This window comes from Myotis lucifugus, unplaced genomic scaffold, assembly GCF_000147115.1.
Source record: "Myotis lucifugus unplaced genomic scaffold, Myoluc2.0 scaffold_30, whole genome shotgun sequence".
In the NCBI taxonomy this organism is placed as follows: domain Eukaryota; kingdom Metazoa; phylum Chordata; class Mammalia; order Chiroptera; family Vespertilionidae; genus Myotis; species Myotis lucifugus.
In genome coordinates, this window is record NW_005871078.1 from 6,109,686 (window position 1) to 6,129,982 (window position 20,297).

The 20,297-nt window shown below is 42.4% G+C and overlaps 1 protein-coding gene and 1 pseudogene across 2 annotated transcripts in view; both read right to left on the bottom strand.

Annotated features, from left to right (window-relative positions):
- FGD4 (FYVE, RhoGEF and PH domain containing 4) overlaps window positions 1–20,297 on the bottom strand; it is a 102,679-nt gene that overhangs the window by 42,163 nt on the left and 40,219 nt on the right. For both annotated transcript variants that reach the window (XM_023752299.1, XM_014454031.2), the window contains exons 3-4: window positions 18,169–18,352; window positions 13,300–13,807 (exon numbers count right to left, since the gene is read on the bottom strand). In XM_023752299.1, the coding sequence (XP_023608067.1) occupies window positions 13,300–13,807; window positions 18,169–18,352 (692 nt within the window). The remainder of the gene's footprint in view (window positions 1–13,299; window positions 13,808–18,168; window positions 18,353–20,297) is intronic.
- On the bottom strand, window positions 252–3,179 carry LOC102417481 (annotated as a pseudogene).

Consider the following 20,297-nt stretch of genomic DNA (forward strand, 5'->3'; position numbering starts at 1 on the left):
AATATTTTATTGATTTTTTACAGAGAGGGAGGGAGAGGGAGAGAGAGTTAGAAACATTGATGGGAGAGAAACATCGATCAGCTGCCTCCTGCACACCCGCTACTGGGGATATACCCGCAACCAAGGTATATGCCCTTGACCGGAATCGAACCTGGGACCCTTCAGTCTGCAGGCTGATGCTCTATCCACTGAGTCAAACCGGCTAGGTCTATACCAGTTGATTTTATTTATTTATTTATTTTTTACAGAAATCCTTTAATTTTCTTTATTTCACACATTAAAAAATGAAACACACTATACAAATGGTTTTCAGAGCAGATTACACGTGGGTCCATTCAGACTCCTCTCAAAGTGTGGCCGACACTCAGTGCTGCCGAGACGGAGGCAGCTGTTAGCACGTAGCCGATGTATTGATCTAGTTGCAGTAGCATGCAGCCCTCACTCAGCATGACAGTTCATTCTCCTCTGTTCGGTGTCCATATTTACAGACTTGAAATGTATCGATCCTGAGCAGTTCTGATGTACATCTGAGACCGGCTGCTGGGAGTCTTGGTCTCAGTTTAAAAAGGGAGGCCAGTGGTGCAGGCAGCTGCTAGGAACTGGTCGTCATCCTGCCCACCAGGAACACTGGCCGCGGTGGCACAGTCAGACCCTCCACAAGGGTTAAGCCAAGTAACTGTAGGTGTCCTTTTCACCATCAACTCGCTCCAAATACTCTTTCTCGATCAGAATATCAATGCATTTCTTGATGACCGGGACCCGTGGCTTGAACCGTGAGGACATCTGAGTGAGCACCTCCCCAAGCAGCTGCTGGTGCTTCAGGACCTTCCGCATCTTCAAGATCCTCACAATCCCAGCCTGGATCAGCAGTTTCCGGTCCTCTTCAATATTTTTGTGTGTAGTTTCTTGTTCCTGCTTCTGTTCGGTTTTCATTGGCACATTGATGTTAACCCTTAATTTCTTATTTTTATAACCAAGATATAATTTTATCAAGGTATCTGGCTTCAATTCCACCTCATCAACATTTGCATTTTCATCTTCCAAGACCAATAACTTCGACTTCAATAAAATCTGTAGGACTTGTGCCAAAATGTCCATTTTGATTTGAGTGCTGTCCGTCAGCTGCTGCACCGCGTAAACATCTTCCGTGTTGTATTGAAGCAGGATTGCCATCTGGAATGTAGATGCCTGCAAAGTGTATCTGCGCTTGAAGCAGTTTGTGACCAGCTCTCCTTTGGAGAATTGGTACAACCACGTCAGCTTCCTGCCGCTATGACGACTAGCGTAGAAAGCAGTGAATCGCTGGTAGCTACGTTCCAGCTCTGATGGCAAGGCGAACGTGCAGGACTGCTGGAAGGGCCACGAGCCAGAGCTCGGCACCTGGATACTGAAGTCCAAGTCCAGTGGCTCTGAATTTGTCAGGTGCTTTTTGAACTGTTCGTTTAAATCTTTGCTCACGCCAATGTCCTGAAACATCCGCTGAAGTTTAGAGGTATACTCATACCCACATGCTTGCTTTAATTTGGAGATCATGCTTGCTTCGGCATCATCACTCGCACTGTTCTGGTGCACGAGTCTTTTGGCCAGCATCTTCGCATAGAACTTCTGGAACACATCCTTGTCCTCTATGTACTTGAAGACAACCATCACTTGATTGAGTGTATCTTCTAGTTCTGCTTCTTCTGGGTTCTTGGAACTCTTCTTCAACAAGGAGTCACAGTATCGAGCCAGCAATTCGGGGGACTTACTGGACGACTGAGCCATCTTGGTGACAGCATTGTTGTTTATGAAGCGTCCACAAGCCTTGTCCAGGGCGGCCACGAAGCCCGCGTTGTTATTGAATGCTGACATGACCAGGGCGTTGTACTTTTTATGAACATCCAGCACTGTCTGCACGTACATTTTGGGATCATTTAAAGCAGCTTCGCCACACTTTTCAATTGCTGCAAGACCCTGATTATGAATATGTGTCTCCAAAAGTTTTTTCAGTTCTCCGAGGCCATCCTGGATTCGAGATACAAGATTATACATGCGACCCAAATCTTCGTTTTTATCAGCATCCAGCAAGTTCTGAAACTCTGTGTGAAAAGTCTCCAGGTGCTTCTCGATGAGCACCTGCTCGCACTTCCTCGCTAGCTCGTCCTGAGTGCTTTCGTGGAGGTAGACCTGCACTCTCCGTTGCTCCTCGAGCAGACGGGCCTCTGCCTTGTTCATGTATTCAGTAACTGGGCTCTGCTTCAGGAATTCAGTACTCTCTCTGGTATAAAATCTCTCTGTATCAGCCAAAAACTGAGACTCAAAGGATTCTTTATACACTGTTAACGTAGGACCCTTCGCAAATGCATCATCTTCATTCAGCCCCAATTCCACATAAGACTGTACAACTCCACTAATCAGTCTTGTATTGATGGTTTCACCATTTCTTTCCTTTTCAATCAGTTTTAAAACAGTATTGGTTACCTGTTTGTTCAAGGGCCTGAATAGACAATCTCTCCAAGTCACCAATGCGAGAGAATAGATTTCATATATTCCTTTTCGCCCTTCATCACATTCACAGCGAACCCAATATCTATTGAGGTAGGCACAAATTCCATTCAGAACTTTGCTGGAAAACCGGTAATCTTCCCACTGCTGGGTGTAGAACTTCAGTACACTCTCATCCATCAAGTCTTCTCCATCCTTAAGAAGATTTGTCAAGTAATTCTTCAAAAATTCTTTAAGTCGTTTGTATAATTCCAAGCCAACAAATTGCGCTCCCCCAGGCGTTTGCCCCTTTTTCGATTTAGAAGGAGGGACGCCAGCCCCTCGTGTTTGGTTTGACTGGTGAACACTCGTGCAGTAGCTATAAACATGAGTGTAGAGCTCCATGTATCTGGATTTTGCCATACTCTGTCTGGTGTACACCTGCTGGATTCCGGCTCTGAGGTCATCCCAGATCTGGTCAAGGCCAATCTGCTTCAGTCCATGGGGATTCTGACTCCTGTTCGATGACATTGTGAGTAATATTCTGAAGTTGTCCAGTGCAGCAATCCTTATTCAAAGACGGAAAAATTCCCCTATTGTTGTTGATGTATTTTCCCTCCACATTCCGTGCGGTTCAGGGTTTCGGGTCTACTGATGGGTACTTGGATGTTGGGGTCCAACCCCAACAGGTCCAGGGATCCCCAAAGGTGTGGACGGAGTCGGCGAAGAAGGAATGACACGGAGACAGCGTTCAGTTGATCAGCAGCCTAGCCAGGATCTCTAGCCACGATCTCCAGCCAAGTTCTGGTCAGGATCTCCAGCGATGTTCTGGTGGTTATTGTCTTGTTACATCTGTATTTATACCAGTTGATTTTAATCCTGTCAATTTCTATTGCAAAGGTTAGGGCGTTTCTTATCTCCATTCCAGGGAGTAAAGATTATGTAGCTTAAGCGTGATTGTTTGTAGTTAAAGTGATTAACTACCCGCCTGGCACTTAGTTAAGGGGTTTTATCCCCTCCCTAACTTCAGGGAAAAATCCCTACCTGGGCAAACAACCTTTCTCGGAGAGGTGACCTTGGTTAAAACACACAGCGCTAAGGGGAGCAAACATATTAAGAACAGTATGCCATATACGCCAGGTCCCTTGAAACATATGCTGTGCAGATGTTTCTTTCCTACAGCGACTGTGTCAAGCAGCAAGGATGGACCAGCTTCCGGCAGGTCATTTATCTTAATCCTCCTTCTCAACTGTTAGTTTCCTCATTGTATTCACTGTAGTACTTTGCACCCAGTATAAGTACAATATAAATGCACTCAATTTCATTTAATTACCCAGGTTCACTAAGCCAGTGGGCTGTACTATCCTTGGGAAGGTCTAGGGCTCCAGGTTAGCTGGAGTTCCATATTCTAAATGATGACTGTCCTCATAGGCTCACCAATAACCCCATGTGTTCTACCCTTTCAAGCTCATTGGTTCTCACAACATCATTGACTCTTCTTCTTTTTTCTTCTGTTAATTCACTGTGTTCCTCTTTTGATTGTTTGTGCTTTTAGGGCTTGGTCCTTGGCCTTTTCTCTGTTCCTACATATTTTATGTTGGCAATATTAATCACACCCTTGTATACAGAATATCTCCAGAATATTCCACTTTTGTTTTAGACATTTTCACCTGGACAAGATGAAGTCCTTCAAAGTCAGTATGTCTAAATCCAATTTATTTTTTGCCCCAATATATGTCGCTCCTTTTATTTCCTTGAAGTTCAATAATGGTATACCACCTGCCGCCCATTCAAGCTAGGAGTTGAATATGACTCATTCCCCACATCCAGTTACCGGATCCTCAGAAATCTCTCTTCCTGGTCCTAACCCATCGCAGCAGCGAGGATCTCATCCTCTCACACCTGGAATACTGACGTTGCTGTTATGTGTCCTGCTCCATCTGTTTTTCCTTTCATCTGACTCATTTTTCTAAAACCCACAGGTATAATCTCATGTCACTTCCATGCTTTAATTGTCTCTGAGGCCAGTGAGTACCAAGCTTATGGAAAGTTTGAAATAACATGGGGGGAAAAACCCTATGCTTCATCCAACAAAACAGGATGCAGAGTGACCATACATTATGCTATTGAATATAGTCTTAATCGGCTCAGGAAAACAAGATGGAATGTTAAACATCAAAGCAGTTCTCTCTGGGTGGTAGAACTATGGATGCTTTGTGTATTTTCTTTGCTGCATTTTATTGACTTTCTATGAGAATTATTTTTTAGTTAGACTTTCAAAAATCTTTTTTTATAACAGGAGATGACATATAACTGGTAATAAGAATTCTCCATTGTCCTAGGGGGAGAGAAAATACAACTTAGGCAATGCAAACCCATTTCGATTTGTCCTTAGCTTACATTCTCTTTTGAAGCCTCTCCCTCTACCCCTACACTCATTTCTCTAGCCCTCTGGCCTATTATTATGAGGCCAGAAATACCCCAATTATGGCACCCACTTTCTTGCCTCTATTCATTCCTCATGCTTTCCTTCTGCCTAGACACATTCAACACCTTCTTCCCTTCTAGTCTGGATCACCCAGCAACCTCCCACTCTTTCTTCAAGCCCAATTCAATTGCTTCTCCACAGCCTGCCCCTCATCTAGCCCTCCTCCAGGCACCTTTGTTTCTTCATCTGTGTTTCCAAAGCGCGTATACACTGAGTGGCCAGATTATTATTACCACCCCATCAGTACTTCGTTGGGCCACCTTTTGCCTTCAATACTGCGGTGATTCTTCTTGGCATTGACTCCATGAGATGTTGAAAGGTGATGCGAGGAATCTGACACCATGCCTGATGAATAGCACTGTCCAGTTCTGTGAGATTTGATGGTTGTGGAACCAGCTGCCTGATGGTTCTTTTAACTTCGTCCCACAAATGCTCAATTGGATTGAGATCTGGTGATTGTGGGGGCCACCTAAGCAAGGTAAAGTCTCTCTCATGTTCTTGAAACCACTCCTGCACAATAGAAGCACCGTGGCATGGCGCATTGTCTTGTTGGAAGAAGCCATCTCCATTGGGATACGCCATCAACATGATAGGATGAACGTGATCAGCAATGATACTTAGGTATGTTGTGCTATTCAGACATTGTTCCACATGAATTAAATGGCCCAAATCATGCCAGGAAAACATGCCCCAAACCATAACACTGCCCCCACCAGCTTGAAAGGTTGTACTCATGCATGTGGGGTGCATGCTTTCATGCTGTTTCCACCAAATTCTCACTCTGCCATCTGCATGATGCAACTGGAAACGTGATTCATCGGACCACATGACTTTTTTCCAATGCTCGACCGTCCAATCCTTGTGTTCCTGTGCAAACTGGAGACGTTTTATCTTGGTAACTGCAGACAGCAAAGGTGTTTGAACAGGCCTTCGGCTTCCATATCCCATACGATGCAGTGTACAGCTAATTTGCCTACAAACATCAGGTGGTCATAATAATCTGGCCACTCACATTCATATATATCCCACGTTCAAAGGCTGTTAAATCGCGTTGTTTACCCATATCTTCAGAAAAAAATCACTTCTACTGTCATGGTAAACAACCTGCTTCCCTATTTATAATGGTCTGGCCCTCTAGCAACTTCAGCGCGAAATTATAGCTAATTTGCCTACAAACATCAGGTGGTCATAATAATCTGGCCACTCAGTGTACATCATATTATGGTGATTTACTTGTGTTCCTCTCTGCTCAGTAGACTGAGGCTTTGTGGGCAGGGTTTGTGTTGTTCATTTGTTTTAGCACCTGGAGACTGAACCTGGCACACTGCAGTTTCAGATTGAACAACAGGTGGTTTTTTCAGGTACAGGCTCCATGAAGTTTATTTCTTCTCATTTCTTTCTTATATCTTGCCAACATACTATACAAAGTCACCACAAAACAAAGAAGTTTCTAAGTTCACCATTCAGTTGTAAATGAATAAAGAAAAGTTATCTACACCCTAGTGGTTAACACAGTAGTTAGAGCATTGGCCCATGGACTGAAGGGTCAAGGGTTCAATTCCAGTCAAGGGCACATACTTCAGTTGCAGGCTTGATCCCTGGCCCTGCTCAGGTTGTGTGCAGGAGGCAATCAATCAATGTGTCTCTCTCACCCCAATGTTTCTCTCTTTCAGTCTCTCCCTCTCCCTTCCACTTTCTCTAAAATTAAATGGGAAAAATATCCTTGGGTGAGGATTGAAAGAAGGAGAAGGAGGAGGGGAAGGGGGCGGGGGGAGAGGAGGAGGAAGAGGAGGAGGAGGAGGAGGAGGAGGAGGAGGAGGAGGAGGAGGAGGAGGAGGAGGAGGAGAAGGAGGAGGAGAAGAACAAAGCTACCTCAAGAGTGTAAGCACTATCCAAATGGTTAGTGGACAACTTTCCTTATCCTGCACATTGTTTTAATATTCCTACAACTTTAGTTGGAGCTCTCATTGTAATAATCTATACATATAAAAGCCTAAGCGACTGGTATGACCGAAGGACTGGAACGACCAGAACGACTGGCTGTTATGACGTGCACTGACCACCAGGGGGCAGACGCTCAACACAGGAGCTGCCCCTAGCCTGCAGGCCCTGATCACCGATGGGGCCTGCAGGCCAACCTCCTGGTCCCTCCCCACCGCCCCCCACCGTCAGGCCCCGATCACCCAATTGGGGCCAGGCCCCCGGGGCTGGGACAGGGAAGCAGGGGTGGGTGGCAGCGGATGCGGGCGGCAAGGGAAGGAGGGGGGGTTGTGGGGAACCATGCGGTGGTGGCATGGGGGTGGCAAGGGAAGGAGGAGACAGGGAGGCAGGGAACCTGATCAGCCCTGATTGCCAGCCAGGCCTAGGGATCCCACTGTGCACAAATTTCGTGCACTGGGCCTCTAGTAGCAACAATAAGAGGCTGACCAGTGGAGCTGGATAATTTCTAGGTGGTATTTTCACTTGCTTGGAATTACCCCTGATTTGGCAAGAGAAGAAATAGCTAAGGAGAGACTTACTATGTCTTCAAATCTAATGAGACCTCAACAGTTATCCTTATTTTTCAAGAAGTAAACTGAAAGAAAAGTAAAGCTTTACCAAAACCAAAACCAAAACCAAAACCAAACCTGCTGCCTATCATAAAAAATGGAGAACCAAAATAAGCATTGTTTTAATGCCCAGAAAACTTTGATACCTCATATCATATCCTGTAAATTTAATTAACAATTTTAATGATTAGAATTGAAAGGGCGAGGGCTAGGCCCTCCATCTTGCCCCAGGGTAAGGGCTACGCCCTCCATCTTACCTTGGCCACGTGCTTGGCAAGGAGCTTCTTCCCGGAAGTCTAAGACTCTGCTAGCCACACCGAGGAACAAGACACCGACTTGCGCCTGGCCAATCGGAAGAGCACAGTCCTTTCTCCTCCCCTTACTCCAACCCCCCCTATAAAACCTGTCTCTACGCGGGGTTTGCTCTCTCGGCCACTTGGAGCTCAAGCTAGCTTGAAATATAAAGGACTCTTTGCTTTTGCATCGGACTGGCTGGCTCCCTGTTGGTTTCTTGGGGATCCTGAAATCTGGGCATAACAAGAATTAGACTCAGTGGAGGGTGGGAAGTGGGGTATTGACAGAAAAAGAGGAAAGGTGAGTTGATTTGAATTATAGCAATAGTTTTCTATTCACAATTTACTTCTGAATTTGAATCTCTGTCTTTTTCCCAAGGAGACGATTATCTTAATTTTATTTGAGTATGTTCAAAAGTTATAAACCCTCAAGTCTTATGTAATAATATAATAAATAAATGATATTTAAAAAACCAGAAATAACAAGGAAGTAAACACTGAGGTGTTTTTTTTAACTTTTAAAAATGTTTCCATAGCCCTAACCGGTTTGGCTCAGTGGATAGAGTGTCGGCCTGCGGACTGAAGGGTCCCAGGTTCGATTCTGGTCAAGGGCATGTACCTTGGTTGCGGGCACATCCCCAATAAGGGGTGTGCAGGAAGCAGCTGATCGATCTAACTCTCTATCCCTCTCCCTTCCTCTCTGTAAAAAATCAATAAAATATATTTAAAAAAAATGTTTCCATAAATCTGTACTTTGTGGCTGGCCACCTCCTTCTTCATCTATCTCCTACTTTACTATATAATTTCTTTCATTGTTGGTGAAATGAAAGATTAAAATTTAAAAATTATCTCTAGGGAATGACATAACTAACATGGTGACGTGGGCTGTTCCTGACTTCACTCCCCCCGCCCCAAGAACAACTACCAGCTATCAAGAAACCACTGAGAGAATGCTAGAACATGGGGTGAGGCTGAAGCGCCTCCCCGCACCACAGGGACCAAGGCAGAGCGCATCACAAGGATGGCATGGCACTGCTGAGCTAGCTTGTCACATGCTTTTGGTTTCACTGAGAGACATCCATCTGCCACTACATTCAATAATGATTCCCAAAAAATGTAGATGGAGGAGAAGGAGGAGGAGGAGGAGGAGGAGGAGGACAGAGGAGGACAGAAGACTGTGATGAAGGCAATAATGTTGCCCATCAGGTGTAGTCTAGGATCTGGCCGGGTACTAGATTCCCTCTAGTCATGAAGTCAAAGGCAGACAATAGCAACTACATCCTCCCCTTCCCTGTGGCGATGAACAGAGGACAATGCAGTTCACTCAGCATGATTACTGATACAGGTTTAGAAAGAAGTCTTTGATATGAAAGTAAAAGCCAACAATCCTAGGGCAATTTAAATATTTTAAAGGAGCTTTTGGCCCAGGGACTGGGATTTTAAAAAGAACTTGCTTATACATAGTTCATTTACATTATTTTGCAAAAATTCCATACCATCCTGTGAGGGGTGCGGAGGTGAAGAAGAAAAGGCAAGAAATCAGAGACTTCTGGGGGAGTATACTTATATTGAGGAAAGTCTCTAAATCCATTTTGGAATTACATTTTATGAGGTAGGAAACCATCCCCAGTGGGTATTTTAACTCTACATAATAATATTACTCTGACTTAAAAAACAAAACTGCTTCTGCTACAGTCTTAAAAAAAACTGCTATTTTTAGAGGTTTAATATATTGCTACTTTGAGCTTATGTTGCCAGTAACAGAGATTTGTTATTTATTTAAACTTAGTCTTAAAAAGCTTATATCTACACACATTTATATTTGGCCTATAGGATAAAATTATAGAGGAAAACAATAAATAACAGAAAAACATACCAATATAGTACATTAAAGTATATAATTGGATATTAGAAGGCTCACACAAACGAAAGAGAAGTTTACGTCTATACAGCATTCCACATCAGCGCATGCCTACTAAAGCTGACCCACCAAAGCCCACAAGTCTGAGACAGGGTGACCATTTTTAGTAACATTCATTCTAAAATGTATTGACTCATTTACCTGAGTCTCCTAATTAAGCTAGTCATGATAACACAAATTAGTCATGCCAAACAGAAATTCTAATACTATTTCAACCCCTCACCCCCACCCCACTCCCCAATCTCCTCAAGTATGCTTGCCTGTGCGGGCAGCACACGTACACACACGATAGTCCTTTGCCTCTACCTTCCCTGGAACTTATGGGTTTCAGTTTTTCCTTATAACATCTCCCCTTCAGTAGATTTCAATCTTTTCATCTGCTGTAATACACAATTAACCTTAATTTAAAGGTACTGTAACACCTTGTGGGTGAGAGATAAAGGGATCGCAAAGTGTTAACAATTCTCCTTTGGCTCTGAGGTGTGTGTGTGTGTGTGTGTGTGTGTGTGTGTGTGTGTGTGTGTGTGTGTGTGTTTAATCTGTTTATGGTAGAGTCAATAGTTTCAGTAAGGTAGGTATTCTTTATCTTTTACAAGGTAAAAATAACAGTATTGACCACTGAAAGAGATTCTTGATCAAAATACATCAGATAATCAATAAAACAGTTACATAAGCTGAGACTGTTTTCAAGTCAGTTCTCAATTATTAATGATTGCTCAAGATGCACTTTAATATGTCTCTACTTTCGTGAAGTAGATTCTATTCTATTCTACTCCTACCTTCCAGCCCCCAACCCCTCCACCTCCCATTCCTGGTGGGCACTTAGGAAATGTCCATTAAATTTAATTCTGGGACAAATGAAACCTATTTAATCCTTTTCTGATATAAATCTCTTTATCGAGTTATATAAGGATAGACATTTTTTTTTTCAGTTGTCTGCATTGTGAAACTCAAATATTCCATTACCTCTTAGATGAAGTTCAACACATGACAGATTAAGAAACAGCTGCCAATGTGGAGGGCAGTGCTAACAAAGGAATGTACCTACTTAAATGCTGATACCACTGAAAAGGGCCTTATGATCATACTCAGTTTATATCCTTTAACTAAAGGTACACAAAACTGACTTGTTGAAAGCCGTACCGTTAGTTAGTGGACAAGCCAGAAGCCGCATCCAGATTTCCTGGTTCTGGTTGTTTGGTTCACTCTATACTGCTAAATTAAGATTTCTGTTTTATGCTTAATTATAGTAAAATGTACATAATATAAAAGTTACCATCTTAACACTATTAACATTTATGTTTGTACTTTGGAACAAGGAAAGGCAATGCAACAAGCATCAGAGCAGCAAAGAGGAACACATGGTCACCACATAGAAATTAAATCCTAAGACTCCTTTCCGGATCGGAGACATGTGGTGTTCAGAACTACAGCTCTGCAGAGAAAAAAAATTATTTTCTTCCCACACAGAGCACGCGCCATCCACTACTTACATTCCCATTTAAGAGAAAGGCCAGCTGTACTCTCCTAGATTTCACTAGTTTAATACAGAAGCCTGATTAAGTCTCTCCCAAACCAATCTCTGAAAATGGATACATAATACTATATGACAGTGGGGGGGAAAGTAGTACCCAGCAACCACAGGCATCCTTACCAACTAAAATATTTCCCTTAATAAGAATGGCTCTTACTGTTAAATAAATACTTGCTGGTGGCATCCTCCCAACAGTGAAAGGACAGCTATCTGAGTGTTGAGTTTCTTGATTCTAACCTTCTCTTCCGTGCACCATGGTTCAAGCAGAGACACACTAACTCACTATCAAGGTGGTAAGAGAGCCACTTTGCAATGTCCTGTTTCAGATGTTACCAAGTATGACTCACACTTTCTCCCACCCACTTCCTCCTCTGAACTTTCCTTGCTTGAAAGTCAGCATTTAAAATCAATTCCCCAAACCTCGAGAAAATAAACCAGTGGCTCCTTTTTGGAATTTTCGTTTGTTTCAGGGGCAGTGAAAATTGTACCAGAAGGTGGATTTCACTTGGAAGTTCTAAACACATCCATCAACCACTTTTTACTCTAATATTTTAGTATCAGTCCTTTTGAATTTCTGCCTATGTTAATGCCAGTTAAGACACAGCACCATACCAAAAAAAAAGTACATAGATTTAGGACTTGGATTTTTCACTTACAAATTTTGATAGAATTATCAAATTTTCAATTCTCATTGAAATCTCCTTCATAGATTGTTATTTGAAATTGATAAGAGACTAAGCAATGGAAACTTTTTTCTTGTCTTCAGAGACGGACACAACTTTCTATTCCAGCATCTACCATGAGGCTTCCATGGCACCTCTAATCCAAGAAATTCCAAATACTTTGTAAAAAGCCATTATTTATTAATATTTCAAAAGCACTACACTGACATGGATAAAGAATACAAATGCAATGGTCTTACCACTGCAATTGTATCAAAGTTCCTGCTACAGCACCGGTAAATTATGAGCACATTTAACTAACAAATCAGCTCTCTGTAGGCACAAGGGCAGAAATGCCACTCAGGTGGTTCTCAGGACTCTTCAGAAAGGATGTCAACTTCCAGTGTGCCACAGTCTCGCCCCCCTCTAGTATATGACTCATGGCTGCTGCACTCACTGACATTTCCCACATTTTGGCATTTATGTTTGTGACTCATGGCATCCGGGATACAACGCTGGCCTGGGAATCAGGGCACAAGGGGTCTCGGCTATTATTATAACGCTGGAAAATCACTTCAGCTTTCTGGGACTGTTCCTACTTCTATAAATGGATTGCTGGCTCAGGCGATTTTTAAGGAGTCTTCTAATTATAAATGGTGTGTTAATTAGATTTTTTAAAAAAAACTTAGAAGCCTGGAAAGAGTTACAGATAGCTATTGGCTAATTTGTGACTACTTCCATATTCATGTCCTTACAAGACACATTTGCTAGTATAAGTTAATCTTCCAAGTCTATTTCTTCTATTAAATTAGAAATGTCTGAAAAGCAAAGATTATGCAATTTCATCTTGCTTAGACCATAAATATTAGGGGTGCAGCCCTATTACCTAGCAACAAAGAACCTTTGCTTCCTCTGTAAACAAAAGCAATGTTTTGGTTTGCCTGTATCAAAGTCTACACATTCTTCTGACTCCTGAAATCACAACAGGTCGACAGAACCTACAGAAAGTAGGGGAAAAACCCGTTACCAGCTAGAGCTAGAAAACTGTTTCCCTGGGGCGGAGGGTGATCTGACTCATTCATTGCATGGGTGCTATGAAACAGAGTTTTAAAACAGTAGCGGAGCATCGACCTGTGAACCAGGAGATCACAGTTCGATTCCCAGTCAGGGCACATGCCCAGGTTGTGGGCTTGATTCCACAACCGGTAGTGAGGTGTGCAGGAGGCAGCCAATAGACGCTTCTCTCTAATTGATGTTTCTATCACTCTATCCTTCTCATTTCCTTTCCTCCCCCCGCCCTCTCTCATCAATAAAAACATATTTTTAAAAATATTATTTTTTTAAATGATCAGTGCTCCCTCCTACTTATAGGCCGGTCTCATGCTTTACCTTCATCTCCTGGTGCTGGTCCAGCTGTTCCAGTTCCGAAGAGCTTTCTCCGTTTTCCTTCTCTTGACCCTTGGTGTCTGTGTCTGCCCTTTCTTCTTCCAGGGGGAGGGCTGGGTCCGCACTGGGAGTCCTGCAGCTGCTGTCAGAAGCATTTCCATCACAGTCATTTGTTGTGGGTGAGGCGGGGCCCGTGGTACTTTCGTCTCCTGCTCCATTCACTAAGTTCGTGTCCAGCAAGGGTTCAGCAGCTTGAGGAGGAGTATCTGGGCTACCAGCGGCCGCTTGGTCCTCCTCACATTCCACCTGGCTTTGTGCCTCCATCACACCGTTAGCCACACAAGTTTGTACACCCTGAGTTGGCTCCACATCACTTCCCTGCTTCTGTGGTGGGTCCTGGGAGGGGAGCTTTTGCTGAGGTGTGGTTGTCAATCCATGCCTTCCTGTGGTTCTAGGAACATTTAGGTTCACAGCCGAATTTTTCTTCAAATCACCGTAACTTGATAATGTGCTAAAAGACGAAATCCAGAGGAAGTGTGAGAACACTGGCATGGACCAGCTCTAGAATAAAAACAAGTTTATTCCAGCGGAAAGGGGATAGTTAGTAAAGACATTTCCCCTGCTGATGGTTTTAGAAACACTTAGATAAGAATATTCCAGTGTAGTTTTCAGTCTCTGGCAATGCTATCTGCACTTCAAGAAACATTTAAATAAAGATGACAGGCCTGACCATTATCTATAAGGGCTGAAACATTTCCTCGGGCTGTTTATCAATATTGCTAGTTAGTAGAGACTGAAATATGAGAAATATTTATATTTATAAAACCATCTTTTGCCAAGACTTCTACTTTCTTAACATTTTAAAAATAAATAGAGCCAGTCCTCAATGTATGAGGTTAGAAACCAAAAGTTATTTTTGTTTGGGAAGTGAAATACATCTCAAAAACTTGATTGCACATGCTGCCATAGCCTCCTAACTCATCTCTCCGCTCCCACGCCCGGTCCCCTCCAATCTAGTCTCTCCAAGTTGGCCGCAGAGATCAAACTCAGTGCGGGCTTCCCCACACACTTAAAGGTCAATCTGGCATCTTGACCATGGCCCTGGAGATTCTGTATACTCTGCTAGCCTGGCCTCATTAAATTCCATTTCTCCTCACTCCCCGTGCTCTTGCATTCCTGTCTCCTTGCTGTCCCCCCACCTCCCAGTAAGCGAACATACGCATCTAAGGATCTCTGCGCTGCTGTTCTCTCTGCCCAGGACCTCCTCCCCTAAGACACTGGCTGGCTTCCTCCTGCCCATCACTCAGGGTTCTGCTCAGATGTCACCTCCTGGATGGTTCTCTCCATGACAGCACACTCCACCACTAAATACACATTTTATTTTATTTTAAGTTCTTATTATTACTTACCACCGTATAGACCAACAATAGTATGATGGAACCTAACTGCCAATATATTTCAATATTCCTATGGGAATATCTGTATAGCATTTTAATCTAGGATTCCAGGGAGGAAAAACATAAAACTCTGGGCTGCAGTCTTGGAGAGATTCCTATGACCTAACGAGGAATAAAGATAAATTTAGACTAACGCTCCAAGAGGGTGCAGAGCGTATCTGTCCTGTTCTCTGCGCTATCCCAACTCCTTAGCGCAGCACTTGCCATATGAAAAGTGCTCAGTAAGTACTCAATGAGTAATAAATAACTGTGGTTGTGATGATGATCATGGCACCAATTCAGTATTAGCAGCTAACATTTATTAAGTGCCAAAACCTACACCAAGCCCTTCATAATGGTTATCTTGTTTCAGCCTCATAATATTTCCAAAGTAGGGCCCCCATAAATCCAGGCTTTGAAACTCACATAAAGTGGCAATGTCACATGGCTAACATGTGAGAAGGCCAGAGTTCAAACCTGAAGTCTGATGCTAAATCCCACAGTCTAACCCCACATTATAATCAATGCACTGGGCCATGAAGGAGGGAGAGAGGAGCAAGTGAGTAGGCCGCATACAATTGTGAGAAGACAGCCCAGGGCTCGCATCCTCCCAGTGCAGGAAGACATCAGAGGGTAGAGACGGGAAGAAAGGGGAGGGGGGGCGGGCGCACCAGGCACAGCAGCAAGGGCCATGGATGATGCTGAGATGTGTGCCCCCCTCTCTCCTCACTCCACTCCTCCCAGACACTGATGATCTGGACTGGAGAATGGAACAGGAAATAGCAACAGACAGCAGGAAAGTAATAAGGGAGGACAGAAGACATGGTCAGTTTCAGCTCCACAGGAAGGAAAATACTGGTAGGAGAACACATCATCTATGTAAAAGTTGGAGGTTATCAAAATAAATAAAGGTGACACACTCCATCAATGAAGGTTGTCTTCTATGAAGTATACCCTTGGCCTAGATAATTTCCCAAATGGCCCTTGGAGAATGAATCAAACTGTACTCCTTTTTCTGACGATATCAGCAGCCCAGTAGAAAGACCCTCAGAAGATCCTCTGTAGCAAGCTTTGGGCTTGCTTAGGATTTCTGGAAAGGACTGCTGTGGATGACAGGAGGGAATTTCCTGCAATAAGTGACATCCAGGGGACATGTGGGGGGAATGGGGTGAGGGATGAGGTGGGGGGTTAGTAAAAGCAGTGGTTAATTCGTAGGAGATTCCTGATGCTTTGGAGAAAAACAGTTGGCCTAAGCAGTGTCCTTGGAAAAAACCAATGTTCAGTTTCGTGGGGGAATCTTACTTATTTATTTCTAAAATCCTGAAATATGTCATAGGTTAAAAAGACTAGTTTCTCTTACCCTCCAATAAATAAATAAATAAATAAACAAACAAACAAACAAACAAACAAACAAACTACAGTAAAAAATAAAATTTCACTTGTTTCAAATGCTTCCTCTATGTCACTTATCTTAATAAAACAGAGCTATCTAAATTATTGTAAAGAGTGAAACTCTGCTACACGGGTGAGGTCTTAACAAGTGCAATTGGTCTTCTATGATGTCACTGCAGCAGACATTGGTTCTTCCTGTCAATCTACTGTGGTAACGCATAGCCTGCCGAATCTCCCTCTAGTCCACAGAGTGCTGGTTCAAGCTGTAATAACTGGGGTATAACCCGAGAGCTATACTGCAGGCACATGGACATCAGTGGACAGGAAATACAAACTTCCCATTCAAGCCCCATAGACCCAAAGCAGTACTAACCCCTCAGGCACTTTTAGGGTCAGTGTCTACTCACGACACCTCACTGAGAACATACAGCTATGTTTCGTATTGGCAGTGGACTTGGCCACAAGTAACAGTCCTTCAGCAGATTTGCCAAAATGCTCACGTGATATCCTAGCTTCACTTAGGACAAGTTTTCTTAAAATGTCATAAATTATAGCACATCTCTCTCCTTAGATCCAACCTTTTAGCTTTGCATCAAACTATGACTTTTTATCTGTGAAGTCTGAAAGAATAAAAGAAAACTGGTATCAATGAGTGGGAAAACTGTGTACCTTTTGCATATGGAGAGGAATGCAAAGAGGGGGTTACCAGATTTGTGAGGTTTAGAGGACTCAACCTTTGGAATACTGACCCACTCAGGGGATTCGGGTTCTGGCACGCACCGTGAACAGGGGCCAGGGCTCCAGGGCCTCGCTATATGACAGTACATGGCCCTGGAAACCTACAAATATGAGGGGTCGTGCTCTCTGAGATTAAATCTACTTGTTCTGGGAAACAAAAATTTTAAGTGGGATTAAATCATTTAGTAGATTGCTATAATTTAAGATAGCAAAGCTAGTAAAAAATCCTACTTCTGAGGAGGAGATGTTGAAATTTAAATATTCATGACTCAGGCTCCCCCAATTAACGGGGAACAAAAATTGAAGACAGGCTTCTGAACTAACTTTCTCCAGAACTTGTTACTAAATATAGTCTCATTTTAAATGAGGGACATTGCCGCTTTGTAATGGGTCACAATTTCCAGAAGATTTTGAAAGCATTTCCAAACTTTGGTTCATTACATATATAACAGTAATGTAAACAGTAAAACCACCTAATATTCCCAAATATTACACTGGATTTAATGGAAATTAGTGGCTTCAAGGATGAGAGTAAACGTATACATATTCTGTTAAATTATATACAGTTTCTTGGTAACATAAAAATAACAAAATGCTTCTGATAAAATTTTTCCAAAACTCTATTTGTCAGTGATGGGAATTCTAAGGAAAAACAATTGAGGGTCATATAAGTAGAAAAGCAACTTATGTGAGGTTTTTTTTTTTCTTTAAGTGAGAAATACAGTGTCTCACCTCCCTTTTTTGAAACATTAGGACTAAAGGGTATAACACTATATCAATTGTCAATATCTCTTCACAATACCTAGTATATAGTAAGAGCAGGGGTGTGAGGAGAGGGGAAACAGATACAGATTGGATACAGAAGACCCACGATAGATACAGTGAGTCAGAAAGAAGCCTGCAGAGATGGGACAGGCCCACTGGAGTCACATCCACAAACATACAAAGCAAGAAACAGAGACAGAGATAACCTCCTGCCTTCCCAACCCAGATATCCAGTGACCAACACAATGACCCCAAGGACACACACAGATACCGAGGCGCTGAGAGGGCACGCCTATAACACACATAGCACACAATGTGAAGAAGCGGGTGCTATTAGTGCTGCACACAGATAATGAACAGTAAATGACAGTTTCTATTAGGGCAAGATTAAATATGTTTAAAATTCACTATTTCTAAAGGCCTACCAAACCCAATGGAAGAAGATGTATGTTTGATTTGGAAAACTTATGACTCTGTCATCTTTTTCAAAACTCAGCGTTCGTCTCCCCTCTGCCTTCTCCCGTTGTGAATTAGCTCTTACCTGCCTCCTTCAAAGCGACTGATGAGATCTGATATTTTACTGGATTTTTCTTTTGAGACACAAGAAGCAGAGGCAGGTTTAACTTCCTCCATCCTGGGTGCTGCACTAGATAAAGCTTTATGCTTAGGGGTTGGGTGTATACTGGACAAAGGTGAATTCTGCAGATGTAATGGCTTTGGAGGCACTGTAGAAAAAGAATTAATAGAATTCAGTATTTCCTTAACAAAACAAAGCAAAATCTGGTGTCCTGGGTGTAAAAAGCGTCAGCATTATCAAACTTTTGTCAAGAGGTCTGTCAACTTTGTATTGAAACTTAACCAAGGGACCCTTATCTATCTTGGCTCTGTGTCCTGTGGAAATTTCATCTCCAAGATTCAAGTCGTTCTTTTCATTTTAGGTCATTTGAAATATGGTATTATTAAACACCTAGGGTCTATATAGGGCCATGGCATTCCAATACTATTAGATATAACATAGCAGTTATTTATCTAATCAGAGAAAGAAGAGTGCTAAATTTAAAACTAATTCCTAGAGACATACTGCTTGCTTACAAAAGACATTTTTAATAACAGTGAATAACAGATACGCCAGAATCCAGACCAATAAGTTAAACATAAAAGCCAACAAAACAACAGCAACAAACAACAGTCATGTTGCATTACTATAGCATCTTCCCATTTAACAAAAGCATCTTATCTCATTTGATCTTAGATAAAAATGATGAGTGCATGGGCCAACACTCTAACCATTGAGCAACACCAGCCAGGGCTCATAGCTGGTTGGAGCATCTACCGTACACCAAAAGGTTGCAGTTTTGATTCCTGATCAGGGCACATACCTAGGTTGCGGGTTAGATCCCCCGTTAGGGTACATATGGGAGGCAACCAATCAATGTTTCTCAAATCAATGTTTCTCTCATATCCTCTGGTGAGGATTAAACAAACAAAAAAACACAACAAAACCTTTCTCCTAACGTCTGGAAGAAGGCTGAGGAATCATGTCTCTTCCTAATCACATGCCCCAATTTCCCCGAGCTGGCTACCCTGGTTTTCAGTCCTCTCATCTTTTATAAACTCAGTTGACGGTTGGTTGCCTGATGCTCACTGGCCTAGATCTTACCATGTCTGTGCCAGTTATCAATTCATACAGAGAAGAGACGAAAATGTATATCACAATGGGCTACAGGTGTAACAATTCATCTCATTCCCTTTCAATACAAATGAGAAGAAAATCCCAATGGAAAAATGATATTATTTATAAACATGACATTATTTTCCAAGATGTGCTTGGGGAAAGGGTTAATATAGTATCTATTGGGAAGGAGAAGGCTTACGTAAGGGTGATATTTGTTAATCTTAAGGAAAAATTTCCTGTGTAGAATAAATACATACCGATATAGTAAACCAGGACAACACCCCACCAAAAAAAACCACAAAAAAACAGTTTCATCATTAGGAGTAATTTCAACATTCATAACTAGAATATTCAAAGGAAGCAAATATGGTCTTTATAATTCTGTTTGCAAAGATTGTTATAAAATAACTCATCCTAATCTCGAGTTTACTCAGTAAACATTTCTTATTTGTTATGTTCCAGACACTGTCAGATGCTTGAAAGTTTCAAATAAAATGATGAGTTCCAGCCAGTCAGGTTCTGAGTGACTCTACCGACCCTCCCATCTCAATTACCTCTACCTCTTAAACCATTTCATAACAATGTGTACTTTCCCCCAAAGCGCTCATATTATTATGATTATTAATTAGTTGTAAGTAGTATTAAATAATAGAGCAGCAATAAAGTATTAAATACATTATAGATGTAAAGCTTTCTCCCCCACAAGGCTGGAGTCCTGTAAGGGTAGGAACATGTCCGTTATTTTGTTGTTTTTATTTTATTATTTTTTAAAAAATTTTCTCTCTTATTGATGAAGGTATTACATATGTGTCCTTATCCCCTGATTGCCCCCCCCCCCACTCATGCCCTCACCCCCCTGGTGTCTATGTCCATTGGCTAGGCTTATATGCATGCATATAAGTCCTTTGGTTGATCTCTCCCCCTTACCCACACCCTCCCCTACCTTCCCTCCGAGGTTTGACGGTCTGATCGATGTTTCTCTGTCTCTGGATCTG